We start from the raw sequence: 15,300 nt of genomic DNA on the forward strand, positions 1-15,300 counted from the left end.
AAACCAACACAATAGCAGACAGGACCCAGACTCCCTGTGTATTTCCCATCTTTATGTAGCTTTTTTCTTTTACTCTTAACTGTCTCTTTAAAGTCTTTTTTAAAAACTCTTCATTCTTTTTATAACTGCCTATACCCACTTTCTTAAAGCCTACACACATTGTAAAACACACTGGAACTTGTTAAGAGGCTTTTCCATTTGGACCTCTTTTACTGAATATCTTTTAGCCTTTTTTGACCACACGAGCTACACCTGGATCCTCTGCATGCTCTATAGAATTGGCTCTGCCTACTCTTGGGTCAGGTCCTAAAGCTAAGCTCAAAGCTTGCGGCCAGGTCAGAGGTGCGTGACCAGGGACTGCATTTAACTTTCCTAGAGCTCTAGAAAGCTGATACTGGTCCTGTGGCAGGCATTTTTACTTCGTGTTTTGTTCCTATTTTAATTACTGGTTGCTCAAGGGATCAGCAGCAGGCAGAAGCTCTTAAAGGAGACTTATATTTATTTTAGCTCTTTAGTCTGGCAGATGCCACTCATTCATTTCACAGCTTCCCAGACCTGAAATAATCACACAAAAGCTATATTAATTACAATACTATTTGACCTATAGCTTAAGCATATATCTAGCTAGCTCTTACATCTTAAATTAACCATTTATATTCATCTGTGAGGTTGTGGCTTACCGGAAAGGTTCCCTCCAGCATCTGTCTCCTGTAGTGGCTACATGGCTTCTCTCTCTAACTCTGCCTACTCTCTCCTCCTCTATCTGCCTGGAATTCCTGCCTTGCCCTATTTTGTGCTGCAATAGGCCCAAAGCAGCTTCTTTATTAACCAATGGTATTCACAGCATACAGAGGGGAATTCCACATTATTAGTCTTTTTACTTTTTTGTGGGGCCTGCCACCTCAGAAGCTTATTCTTACTTATTTAATGCCCGGCCTTAGCTTGTTTCTTTCCAGCTTTTCTAACTTAAATTATCCCGGCCACCTTTTTCCTCTGCACTTTTTCCTTTTCTTATTTCTGTATATCTTATTTTTGCTCTTACTCTGTGGCTGGCTGGCTGGCTGGGTGGCTGGGTGGCTGGCCCCTGATGTCCTCCTTTCTTTGTTTTCTCATTGATCCCCCTCTTCCTTGTTTCTCCTTCTATTTATACTGCCTGCCAGCCCTGCTTATCCTTGCTCCTTCCTCACTATTGGCCGTTCAGCTCTCTATTAGGACCATCAGGTGTTTTAGAGAGGCAAAAAAATCATAGCTTCACAGAGTTAAATAAATGCAGCATAAACAAAAGTCACACATACCTTAAAATAATATTCCCCAGCATGTATCTGCAGCTTTTAGCAAAGATGTACCTGCATTATCTGGGTCAAGGGCGTGGGAAAATACATAAGACTGTAGTTGTGCAATAGCTTAGGTTAGAAGAGTTGACTACATGGGAAATCTAAGACAAATAAGGTTGATTGTTCGGTTGTTCTCTTAAATGTAGGTTAAACAAACAGGCCGATTACACAATATTCTTACATGACTTCAAGATACATTATTAACTTTGGCTGTGAGGTTCAGCAAAAGTTCCATTCCAGTCTCTAAGAATGCTGAGATATTTTCAGATATTGCAGCTCTATAAGAAGGAGCATAAAAAGGGTAATGAGTGAAAATGGTCAGATTTTAGTATTTCCACACATTGTCAAAAACAAACATTACCCAACACAGTACCATATGATTGTAATACTATTTTGAGAGGTGGAGGCAGAAGAATCACAGACTTGAAGCTGGCCTGGGTTACATAGTGAGACACCCAACACACACACTGTAGGGGGAGGCACAAAGCCTTTAAGATAAGAGGGAAATCTTTTGCTTTGAGCATGTGTAACAGAATTCTTCTTGCATACAAGAGAAAAATATACTGAAAAAAATACTGTCCACTCATCCTCTGCACTCAGATTATCAGCATCGCCCTTTTCACAAGCGCCGATCATACTTTCAGATGTCCTCATTTTAACTTGGGGCTTTCTTCAAGGTTGGCTTGTTCTTAGCAGAGTCTTCAGAGACTGCTTTCGTTTTTCTTTTTTTTTTAAATAAGTCTCCAACACTACTGAATTTTAAACATTGTTTTAAAAAAAAATAAAATTAGCTTTAAAACCACTTAGACGTGGAGAATGTCCTAGGAAAGTGACCACAGAATGCATGATTACCACCTTAAATGTGAGTCTGGTAAATTAATTACTCATTTTCTTTTTAGAGACTGTCATATTAACCAAGCATATTAGCTGAATGGTTAACTTGTTAAATATTAACTAGCTTAGCCTGTCAGGCATAGAATCAAATATTGCAATAGCAAGATGACAGTAAGCTTTCACCAAGCTTATATGTGGAAAAAAAAGAAAATATCCACAATCAAAAAGGAAGCAAAATGGGTTTCTGAGCAGCAAAGCAATTTTCACAAAAACCAGAAACCTCAAACTCAAAGGCTATTGGTCTTGTTAAACTCTTTGCATATAACTATACTAGTATTAACAGAGTTGCAAGATTATAGATGATTGAAAAGAGAAGTGATGTTATCAGGCCAATTGCTGAAAAAAAATTATAACTGCCACACATAACTATTAAATCCAACACAGGCAGTGAGGAAGAACAGACTGGTGATAACATACAACCATGCCATGTGGAGATAAATTCAAGACCTTAAGAGTTATGTGCTCAGTTTCTTGGCATTGATCTAGCAGTATTCTTAGGCAGCCCTTAATCACCATGATTTAAATATATATGTATGTATGAGTGTATACACACACACATATATATATACCATTTTGTTATTTATTGCCAAGTTATAAAATATCTAATTACATCCCTAATTTTGACATTAATTCTGATAAACACCCAGAGAATAGGAATCAAAGATAGGGTATGGAATAAGGTGAAATGAATGAACAGTTTAGACCATACACTACTACATGTGGAATTATATACTATATCTATTAGTTTCCTAGCTAGGGAAGCTCTCGTAGTCATTTTAAACAAAATGTTTTTGGTTCTCTTGAGAGTTCATCTTAATTTTCCCTTCCTCTTTCCTCCATTCTTCTGTCCCTCCTCCCTCCATCTCTCCGTCTCTTTCCCTCTCTTCTTCCATTCCTTCACTCCACCACCCATCCATCTCTCTCTTCCTCTGCTTTTCTCCCTCAGTCCCTCAACACAAGTTGAATTAGTTAAGCTTACTTAATCTAGTAGATATATAAATGCATATACTGTGATAGAACTCAAGTTTGAGTTTCATTTGTGAATCTATAGGATGAACACCTGCTTTCTAAGTTTGGTTATGTTTGTTTAATTCAGTGTATATTAGGTGCAGAGTGGGGGCAAATTTAATATATATATCTTAACCCTTTGCTTTTTCTCTTAGAGGAAGTCCACAAATGAAGGGGATACCTCATTTCAAGGAAGAACATTGTGCCCCAGCACTAAATTTAGAAATGAAGAAAATATTGGATTTGCAAGCACCCATCATGAGGTATAGTATGCCATCTAAATTTGACTTTTTTGGCCACAAGAGACCATGTAGTTGGTTAAACACATGACCAACAAGCAAATTGTTTTGTGTCAATTTATATCTTGTTTGGTTGTATGGTATGTAACATACTAAAAAAGACTGTGTTAGAATCATTTATGTTGAGGAAAAGAGTGGCTGTTCCTTTTACTTACATCCTCCACACATTTCTTGGAAGTGCATGTGCCCTTGAAAAAATGTTAAGCCTTCTGGGTCCAGAGTGAATAAAGGTTGTTGGCAAGTGGGGAGAAATACTGAAAATCTATTAGTACACAGTGGGTTTTTTTTAAGTGATTTTTACAATTTGACTTTGTTTTCTTAATTGTTCATGATTGATCTTTTAGTTGTTACTTAAGACAATTTCATATCGTTTCTTCTGCATATATATGATTTATATAAACAGTATACAGCTATAAAAACAATGAGGCTCATTCCTCCGGATATACTGAGTGATAAACAAGCAGTCTAGTACTAAGAATACCTGGTTTTAAAAGGTATTACAAATTTGTTGTTCTGGAAGAATACATAAGAAGCTAATGAACAGATTTGAGAAAGAGATTTTTTTAGTAAGTATCTTTCAAAGATACTGAACTATGGGGCCAGCAAGATGGTTCTGTAGGTAAAGGTGTTTGCTTTCCAACAATGCTTAATGACCTGAGTTACCTCCCCAGTACTCACATGATGGAAGTAGAGAATTGATTCCCAAGGCTGTCCTCTGGCTTCCAAACATGCACCATGGCATGCCCAAGCATTCCCCGCCCCCAGATAAATAAATAATAAATATGAAACAATTTGAAAAACAAAAAGACTGAATATATAACTATAAAATGAATCTGTTAGACTATATATGTAATTCCTCTTTTTAAAAAGACCTCTCTGATTTGTAGTTCTAACAAAGGGCTTCGTGCCTTGTTTCTTTTGTCAAAATAGCACTGGAACAAACTTGCAAGATTGGCATGCAAGCAGCGGGCTGTTGTCATTGCTCTGTTCAGTCCGTCTTCTTATTTTTAATCCCCTCATGGAAAAGAATGTCTTTGTTATTTGCGTAAATGTGATTAAACTAAAAAAATTAGCATATTCACTATGTTAATCAAAGATTACTGGTCACTTCAGATTTTATTTGCTCAAGATGAAAGCCCTTTCAAGAATATGACTTGAGATGGCTCAGTGGGTAAGAATGCTTGCTGCATAAACATGAGACCTAAGTTCAAATATTCAACACCCACATAAAAATAGGTGTAGTCACACACAGGCCTATAACTCTAGTGCTGTGATGGGCAGACAGAATTGCTAGGGATTGCCAGCTGCCTTGTGCCAGTTCAGTGAAAGATGCTTTCTCAAGGAAGTAAGGTGGAGTGTGATAGAGCAGTGCACAGCTTAGTCCTCACGTGTGTATACGTGGATGTGCAAGCACACACACACACTATTATGGTAAATTTTAATAGACTGTTACTTGATGCAGAAGGAATTTTGAACGTATACCAAAAAGGTATAACAGTCCAACTTGGCTTTATGCCTCCACCTGGTGGTAAAGCCATGTAACATCTGGAAATAGACTAGAAAAAGAGCCTTTGCAAAAAGAATTTCTGGGACTGGATGTGTAGCTCAGTAGTAGTGCCTGTTTTCACCATGCTCAAGGCCCAGTATTCAAGTTTTAGCACCACCAAGGGAAAAAGGGAGGAACTGTGTGTGGCTGTACTGTGTGACGAATATACTGGATAGTTTTATGTCAACTAGACACAAATTAAAGTCATCTGAGAGAAGAGAGCCTTAATTAAGAAAATGCTTCCATAAGATTGAATTGTAGGCAAGCCTATAAGGTATTTTCTTAATTAGTGATTGATGTGGGGGAACATAGCCCATTGTGGATGGTGTCATTTCTGGGCCGGTGGTCCTGGGTTCTATAAGAAAGCAGAGTGAGCAAGCCATGGGGAACAAGCCAGTAGTAAGCAGCACCCCTCCATGACCTCTGCCCTAGTCCCTGCCTTCAGGTTCCTACCCTGTTTGAGTTTCTGTCATGACTTCCTTCCATGATGAACTGTGATAAGGAAGTATAAGCCAAATAAACCATGTCCTCCCCAGCTTGCCTTTTGGTTATAATGTTTCTTCACAGCAATAGAAACCCTAACCAAGACAATGACTTTCACATGTGTAAGAGTAGATTCTGCAAATTTAGGTGGTTGGCAGTTTGTCTCAGATTTCTCTCAAACTTTCAAAGAAAGAATTACATTTCAAGCAAAACTATTAGCTGGTCTAATATATACTTCTTGGAAATTATCTATACATTTGTAAAATGAAAGAGAAGACACTGAAAGACTATATAATCAGTTATTTTCTACTATCACAACAAGTGCAATCAATTAAAACTGGAGATAGTGGTTATAATGATGCTTATATGAGTAAAAATACTGTTACCTTTTATTTTTGATTAAATAAAAATTAATACTAAACATCCATATTTTGTTATTACTTGAATACAGAGAATGTATAAAAGAAAAAAGTTGTAATTATGAGTTGTAATAATTGGTTAATCAGAAACACTATTTTACTTTGTTACATGTGACAGTATATGATTAAATGAATCATATTCCTTACTAATCATGTTAATAAAATCATTTAGAACTCAGTATCCTAAATTGAAAAATATCTATGCTTGAATCCTGAATAATCTGTGGAGCCAGTGGTGCACTAGTCTAACTCAGAACATAGTATGTTTGTGTGTCTTTAGTATGCACTTACAACTAAGAATAATACTCAGAATATCTTAAGAACCAGTGTGGCATGAAAAGACCAAATTTGTTGGACTTGACATTTGTTCTAAAAATTAAATGATAGTGGCAATTGGGTGGTTTGGGACAAGAGCCGTTTTTCAACTTTTTGGAGAAGTATTCATTACTTTATCAACTGACATTAGCCATTGTTTAACAAGTTTGTTTACTTTTAATTGGATGAGGTGAATGGTATTTCTTATCTTTTCATATTGTTGAAATAGGAGCGGCGGCGGGGCTGCGTCCCCAACACCCCGGCCGCTTGGCTAGCTCATGCCCGAAATAACAACACACAAACTATATTCATTTAAAGAACTGCTTGGCCCGGCTAGTTCCAGATTCTCATTGGCTAGCTCTTACATATTGTTCTAACCCATTTCTGATAATGTGTGTAAGCACCCCAAGGTGCGCTTACCGGGAAGATTCTAACCTATGTCCATCTTCATCGCGTGTGCCTCAGAGAGCAGAGCTATCGCGTCTACCCGGGAGAGCTGAGCATGGCGTCTCTTCGGGAGCAGAGCAGAGTCTGACCTCACTTCCTCTTCCGCCCAGAATTCTATTCTGTTTACTCCTCCCATCTATGTTCTAAGCTGAGGCCAAGCAGTTGGATTATTATAACTTAACCAATGAAATCAACAAATTGATATATGACACTCCCACATCATCATATAGTGATATTTTATTTATGTTTTTAATAAATAAAGTTTGCCTAAAGATCAGGTCAAAGCTAAACCACTAGAGGTCAAGCAGTGGTGGCACACACCTTTAATCCCAGGGTTAAGAGGCAGATGTATCTCTGTGAGTTCAAGTCCACCCTGGGCTAACCAAGATCAATGAAGAAATAAATCCAGGTGGTGGTGCCTCACACCTTTAATCCTAGTACTAGGGAGTCATACACTCTTAATCCCAGCACTAAAGGGAATATAAAATAGGAGAAGAAAGAGGCTCTCTATAGTCTGTTTAGTCTGTGGTCACCCAGCCTTGGTACAGGTAAGACTTCTATAGTGGCCTGGCTGCTTTGCTTTTCTGGTATGAGTCACCAGTCAGACGCAGAGAAAGCAAGATGAAATGCCTCACTGAGAAAAGTTACCAAGCCACATGGCTAACTATAGATAATAATTATGGATTAATTTAAGTTAGAAGAGCTAGTTAATAATAAGCCTGAGCTAATAGGCCAAACAGTTTATGATTAATATAAGCCTTGTGTGTTTCTTTGGGACTGAACGACTGTGGGACCGGGAGGGACAGAAACTTCTGTCTGCATTTTCATGTAGATTTGTGATGTGTGGCGGGTGGAGAAAGAGAAGGAGAGATTGACGTCTGGTGCTTCCCCAGTTGTCCTCCATCATATTATTTTGAGATAGGGTCACTCACTGAGCCTGGAGTTCAACCATTTGCTTAAACTTAAACTGGTCAGCAGACTTCAGAAATCCACCTATGTCTACATCTCAACACTCTCAGCACTAGGATAACAGATATAGGCTGCCACACCTGTACATTTTAAGTGGGTACTAGGAATCTCAGCTCGGATCCTTACACTTGTGTCACAGAACAAAATCTGACCTTCCCAGGGGGAGAGCGTGGCAGAGGGTGAGGGGCAGGCAGACAATTGCATGACCCTGACTTTACCCAGACTGCTCTCCCATATCAAGGAGGCAAGCATTACCAACGGTGCTATCTTCTCAGCCCTCATATAGATCGTTTGTCATTTATATCACAATTGTTTTAAGTCACTGTGTGTTAATTCAACATTGGGATTGTATAATAGTCTATTTATACTATGAACTTTTCTTCTTCCTCTGGTTCACATTTTCCTATCTGTGTATCTGGTCAGTTATTGCAGCTTTGTTTATTACAGTGTAGAGATTATGTGCTCTATTAATTTTCAGGTATATTGTCACTACATGTGGCTACTGTTATCAGATTGTACACATAAAGAATTCCTGTTTTTGAAAATTTTTATTAGGCAGTGCTAGAGAATTGTTTGTTACATGTACAGTCTGTGGTTTCAGTTTGTCATCCTTTGGTTAGTTACATCTATTTTTCTTCTTCAGTGTCCTCAGTCACACGACACCAACTCATTATTCTTCTTTAATTTGTTGCCTCTATATTTCAAGTTTTTAATCTATATTAAAATTATAATAAAATTATAGACAGGTGGTGTTCTGTAAGGATTTAATGATCTCCTTTTTTAAAATTAAAAGTGTTGTCATTTTTGTTTTGTTTCTGTTATTTTGTTTTAGGTGGCAATCTCACTGTGTAGTTCCTGACTATCCTGGAATTTACACAGTGTAGACCAGGCGGGCTTCAAACTTAAGAGTTTGAAATTTTATTACCTTACAGATGTTCAGCCTTGCTTGCAGAAGTTCACTTTGTCTGTCTGTCTCTCTGGTCTGTCTGTGTTTCTCCTTCCTGCCTGCTTGTGTGCCTGCTTTCTCTCCCTCCTTCCCACCCATTCCCTTTTTCTATCTTTCTTCCTTTCTTTCTGAAATAGGGTCTTACTGTGTAACTCTGGCCAGACTGGCCTTGAACCCATAGAGATCCACCTGCCCTCTGCCTCTTAAATGCTGGAATTAGAGGTGTATGCCACCATACCTGGCTTGCAAAAAGCATTTTTTGAAAGCAGTTAATCATTTATACTCATTACTTTCCTAGTATGCTGTCTTAAAAGTTAATTGACTTAAGTTGCTTGCTTCTCTCCAGTTTGCAGTCTGTGCTGGAAGATCTCCTTGTGGCAACTTCTGATGGACTTCTTCATCTAATTCATTGGGAAGGAATGACAAATGGAAGAAAAGCCATCAATCTTTCTACAGTACCATTTTCAGTAGATCTTCAGTCATCTAGAGGTAGTTATACTTTCTATATGAGGTAGAACCAACTTAATATACAACATATGGAAGTACTACCCAAATATATAAAATAATAGTTTATTATAACCCTACTCTATTTCCGTATTTTTCTTCAGTAGGCTCATTCCTCGGCTTTGCAGACGTGCACATTAAAGATATGGAATACTGTGCCACACTTGATGGGTTTGCTGTTGTGTTTAATGATGGTAAAGTTGGATTTATTACACCAGTGTCCAGTAGATTTACTGCAGAGGTATGGATTGTGTGTTTTGTATTATTTTATTTTGCTTATTAATTTTACTTTGTTAGCAAATCCTATGTTCTCTTAGTTTGTATAGTGTTTATTTAAACTATAAGTCAGTTATGGGGCTTTATCCTGCAGAAAATCACTATTTGCTTCAGTCTTCTCCAATCCCAACACAGTCATAATCTTTTCATCTTTCCAAGAAAGTAATTGTTTTAATGAAGTTACTAGCCATTGTTTACATGTTAGACAGTATGTGAGTTGTGTTGATACCAAACTATAAAATATGTTAATGATTAGGTTTTCCTTTTCTGCAGATTTTTAGTTCCACTGGGAGTTAATAATTCTTTTGTTCTTTATGTTTATTCTGTGTGTATGTGTGTGCCTTTGCTTAACTATGTACACATGTATGTTTGTATTTAGGCAGGGTATGTGTGCTTGTAGAGACCAGAGGACAACCTAGGCTGACATTCTCAGTCACTGCTAATCTTACTTTTTGAAACAGAGTCTCTCATTGGTCTAGACCTGGCCAACGAGTCTTAGAGACCCACCGGTCTTCACCTCCAGCACTGGGGTTACCAGTACATAACAACCAAACCTGGCTTTTTACACAGGCTCTAGGGGTCAAACTGAGGTCCTCACGCTTGCACAAGCACTTCACTGAGTTGTCACCTCACCCTCCATTAACTTATTCTTTGTACATTTACCACTTAACCCCAACCTGACTGTTAATATGAAAGTATCGTCTCCATTCTTTAGATCATTAGTGTTTGTTTAATCTTCGTTAAGATATTCCTGTTAGAGCTTTCTGGACTACTCCAGACTAGAGTTCTTCTCCAGACTGGTTCCTTACTATACACCTTTAACAAAGATGTATTTTCTGGTTTTTCATCATCATCGTCCCAAGTAGTCTCTTTCTTAATTATATAGTCTTTAATATTTGTTGATTTTTTTGACTTTTAGATAGTAAATGTGCAGATTTTGTTGCTGTTCAAGACTCAAAATAAAAATGAATCATTCTCTGTTTTGGTAGATTTTGTTATATGATCTCCACTGTGGGGTTTGTTAACTAGGTTATATCTTTATGGGGGTCCTCCCAATCTTTTAAGTTTCTCCCAGCTTCTCTTTTGTTCTACGCCTTTCTCTCTCCACTTTGTGTCTCCAGGGTTCCTTATAAAAGAGTTCTAGAGTCCCTTCCAGAGGATATGTATACCTGACTTCCCTGATACTCTGATATTTGAGTTTTGGAAGTGTTAAAAACTATCAGGTTCAAGGTGTAAACTTGGACTTTTCTTTGATGTTCAGTTTTTCTCAAAGAAAAACTGTTCAGTTTTCTATTGGGTAGAAGTTGGGTCTTTGTTGGCTATTTACAATGGGAATGTGCTCAGAAAGGACCCTAGTCTTCTTACCTAGACTTTGAACCACCTCTACCATTCTTTTAGTGACACCCAAATTCTCAGGAATTTTGTGTACCCAATAGTGTAAAGTAAGCGATTTTTAAGCATTCTTTACTATTTGTGTGCTTCTCAACTTCTAAAATTTGCTAATGCCTTCCATTTTTTTCTTTGTATTCACTACCTTATGCTTCTTGGGAGAAAATACTTAGATGATAGTCTTTGTGAGAGATTTCTTATGCAGGTGAAACCAAATGATACCTTGTTAAACTGAACCTTTATTGAATGAGAATTATCTGGACTATAATAAGGTTAGGGGAACACTTTTTAAACTTTAAGTTTTTCTTGTTGTAGCAACTTCATGGAGTTTGGCCACAAGATGTTATTGATGGGACATGTGTAGCAGTAAATAACAAGTACCGACTTATGGCATTTGGTTGTGCAAGGTAAGATAGATAGGGACTTTGACTCTAAGTTAAACTTTAGATATCTTAACATACTTAGGGACTTGGTTATGCCTGCCATAATTATCAGTCATCTTAGTATAAAATATAAAGATGTTTTATTATTTTGAAACAAAGGTAAAGAACAGATTTCAAAGGTTGAACATTTTAGTTTGTAAAAGTGTTTCAAAACTGTAGAAAATTGAAATACAAATAAAAAAGAATAAATAAGTTTAAATTTAGATTCTTAATTGTCAATCCTTTAGGATATCTGTGTTTATATTCTCTTATATGAATATGTAGTTTTATTTAGTGAATATTTTTAAAGCTCACATATAAAATCAGTTTTTTATTGTAATTCATATAATGGAGAGTTTTCAAACAAAACTGAAACTTGAGCACTGTGACACATGTTTATGATCCTAGCATTCAGGAGGTTGAGAGGATCAAGGATTTGAGGATGTTGATTATAGCCTGGCCTACAAACACATATAGATCAGTCTTAGTAAATTCCTTTAAAATGGGTGTGTGGGGGGCAAAAAAGAAGGGAAAAATTTATGTTCATGGTATGCAAAATTATGTTTGTCTCCTAAAGCAAGTTGAAGAGGAGGGTGTCTGTGTGGAACACACACATGTATTTGCTGCCCATATATTAACATATTGTTAAAGTTCATTCTTTCACTGTTATAGATATGGTACTGTATGAATGTACCAGTTTATTTTTCCTTCCTCATGCTGCTATGTGTTAAGGTTTTTATTATTTGCAGTAAAATATATATATACAGTAGTATAGTGAACAGTGTATGTGTTTCCTGGAAAATGTCAGGAATTTCAAGAGGATGTGGAAAGGGATGACTAGACTGTAATCTCTGCATTTGTTCAGATGAGGTGACTACTAATTATTTACAAAATGTTTTTCTACTTTGTACACCTTTCACTAGAGCATAGATTCCCATGATAATGCTGTTTCTATTCATTTTTGTCATTTTTCACTAAAAGTGTTGTTTTTACAGTGGTTCTGTGCAAGTTTATACAATAGATAACACCACTGGAGCCATGCTGCTATCTCATAAATTAGAGCTTACAGCGAAACAGTATCCTGGTGAGTATCTATAATGTCTCTCTTGATCTGTGAGGTTCCATTCCAACACTGCCACACCTGCAAGCAGGGGATGGCTGACACCATGGGGAATACTGAATTCTGTGTACTGTTTCTCCCTTACACATTCAGTAAAGTTTTACTTATAAATTAGGTATAAGAAGAGATACCCCGTATGTTAGTTACTTGTCTCATTGCTGTGACAAAATGCCTTACAAAAGCAACTTAAGAAAGGACGATTTGGGGGCTGGAAAGATGTCTCAGCAGTTAAGAGCACCAACTGCTCTTGGCCAGGACTTGGTTTGATTCTCAGCACCCTAATGGCAGCTCACAACAATCTGTTATTTCAGCAGCTGGTTTCTACAGGCATCAGAAATGAAAGTGGTCCATTGCGTGTAGGCAAAACACCCATACACATAAAATATTTTTGATTTAAAAAAGAAAGTGTTTATTTTGTCTTACAGTTTAAGGGGTACAGCATGTCATGACAACAAGAGCATGGTGGCAGGAACTTGAGAGGCAGCACTGGCTAACTGGCTACAGTGTGCCTGTTGTCAAGAAGTAGGAAGAGATGAGTTCTGATGTTTAACTTGCTATTTTTATTCGGTCCAGATCTCCAGCTGATAGGATGGTACTTACGACCCATTCTCCTCAAGGAGTCCTTTCTGGAAACACCCTCACATATACTCAGGGGTGTGTTCCCACAGTGATGTAGTCAAGCTGACAGTGAAGATGAATCCACTTTTGTTTGATCATCACAGGGTGTATGAATGTATTGAACTGTCACAGTTCTATAAACAACACAATTAAAATAACCAAAACCTTAAAAATAAGTGATAATAAAATAGAAGTCATTTAGTTACAACTAAAACTAAAGTTTTTTTTTTTTCAAACTTTTTTTCTTAGTTTTTGGGAGTATGTGGGTTCTTGGCTATGTCTTCTACACCTGATTTTAGCAGTAAGTCCTCAAGTATCATAGTATGAGTTAGTCTATGATTTTATTTCATATCTTATTCTGGTAGACTCAAATGGAAAACTTTTACTAGCTGGTGTTTTTCTCTTAGCTTAGGTTCTTCAACTCTAAAAATCTTGGCAGCCTCTTCTCCATTGGCAAATGTAGCAACTCACTCTTTCTATCGTTTATACACACGCATGCATACACACATTGGTTTTTTTAGTATAAACCTATTTTCAATTCAATTCGCCATGCAGTATCTAAGAAATGACTCGTTTGTTTTAGGGCAGGCCCTTGCTTAGGGTCTGCACGTGGGCCTTGTGTTTCCTGCTGTGCCATGTCAGTCTGCATTCTCTGCTCATGTCTTAAACCACAGGCTAATGCCTCTCCTGTGTTAGAAGTGCATCTGTTACATACTAGAGTAAAATTCTTACAATCTGAGGTGTGACAGCAAAACCAGGACAACTTGCTTTTTCATCAGTTTCAAGAAGAGAATTACAAGCCAATCTGCCTTATGAACATTGATGCAAAAATCAATAAAATGCTGGCAAACCGAATCCAAGAATACATCAGAAATCATCCACTACGATCAAGTCAGCTTCATCCTAGAGATGCAGAGGCGGTACATCATACGAAAATTTATCAATGTAATCTACCATATAAATAAACTGAAAGAAAAAAGCCATCTGATCATCTCATTAGATGCTAAAAAAGCATTCAATAAACTCCAACACCCTTATGTAATAAAGGTCTTGGAAAGTTCAGGGATACGAGGAACATTTCTAAACATAGTAAAAAACAATATACAGCAAGCCAACAGCCACCATCAAATTAAATGGAGAGAAACTCAAAGTAATTCCACTATAAGCAGGAACAAGACAAGACTGTCCACTCTCTCCATATCTATTCAACATAGTTTTTGAAGTCTAGCTAGAGCAATAAGACAACAAAAGGAGATCAAGGGGATACAAATTGAAAAGGAAGAAGTCAAACTTTTGCTATTTACAGATGATAAGATAGTATAACATAAGGGGTTTGTTTCTTTCAACCACATTAATTACACAAATTGTAAGAGTGAGGACTGAGTTGATATGTGACTAAGGACTGTCATGAGACTTTGGTTTACTGTTCTATGTAATGATGAACTATGGAAAATTTCCCTGGCTCATCTACATGATATCCTATCTCTTTTTCTCCTTTGTACCATGGATACAGCCTGTATAATCTTGGCATTACCGTGTATCTTTACTAGTTTTCCTCATGTGGGCATGCTCTGAACTTTATCTCCTGACCCTCACATGCTATGTGAGTCACCAGTAATGATAGATTCTCAGAGGGAAACAACTTTGTCCTAGTATTTTGGGATGTTCAACATCGTACTTGTTTCCGTGTGAAGAATCATAATGGATGTTATTTGATGTACTACAAAAACAGCTATTCACTCCCAGCATTCATTTTTATCACACACACACTATGCAAAAGACTTATGTGTATTTTTCTCTGAGGAGAATGTTTCTGCAACCTTATCCCCATTTTGCAGAAGCTGGTCTGACAGCTTTGAAGATTAATACACAGTGGTAGTTACTCAAGATAATCATGGCAAAACTAGCCTTCACTCCCTACAGTTCACCTGCGTTCTGAGGTTGTTCACCTTAGATCAGACAAAGGCTGGTGCCTTTATTTTCAGTACCCTCCATGAACAGGACTCATCTTAGAATCCATGTAGTCCATGCCGTTCAGCTTGTTCAGATTTGAACATACAGCTTGTAAAAAGTACTAAGTATTTCTGAGCAATCTTTTTAGCCCTTCTTACTATCTTTTCACAGACATTTGGAACAAGACCGGAGCTGTTAAATTGATCAGATGGTCTCCTGACAATAGTGCTGTAATAGTAACCTGGGAATATGGAGGTCTTTCTCTGTGGAGTGTGTTTGGAGCCCAGCTGATTTGTACACTTGGAGGAGACTTTGCGTGAGTGAACAAAGAGAAACTAGATAAATAACCCATTGTTTT

General features: G+C 37.4%; 1 protein-coding gene across 6 annotated transcripts in view; it reads left to right on the top strand.

The window, feature by feature from the left end:
• Ric1 (RIC1 homolog, RAB6A GEF complex partner 1) overlaps positions 1-15,300 on the top strand; it is a 106,368-nt gene that overhangs the window by 42,177 nt on the left and 48,891 nt on the right. For 5 of the 6 annotated variants that reach the window (XM_050157234.1, XM_050157244.1, XM_050157226.1 and 2 more), the window contains exons 4-9: positions 3,392-3,499; positions 9,007-9,149; positions 9,269-9,405; positions 11,145-11,236; positions 12,247-12,335; positions 15,114-15,258. In XM_050157234.1, coding sequence (XP_050013191.1) covers positions 3,392-3,499; positions 9,007-9,149; positions 9,269-9,405; positions 11,145-11,236; positions 12,247-12,335; positions 15,114-15,258 — 714 coding nt within the window. The remainder of the gene's footprint in view (positions 1-3,391; positions 3,500-9,006; positions 9,150-9,268; positions 9,406-11,144; positions 11,237-12,246; positions 12,336-15,113; positions 15,259-15,300) is intronic. The other variant, XM_050157218.1, reaches the window with a different exon arrangement.

This window comes from Alexandromys fortis, unplaced genomic scaffold (assembly GCF_014885135.2).
Source record: "Alexandromys fortis isolate MF-2015 unplaced genomic scaffold, M_Fortis_MF-2015_v1.1 scaffold_10, whole genome shotgun sequence".
NCBI classification, from domain to species: domain Eukaryota; kingdom Metazoa; phylum Chordata; class Mammalia; order Rodentia; family Cricetidae; genus Alexandromys; species Alexandromys fortis.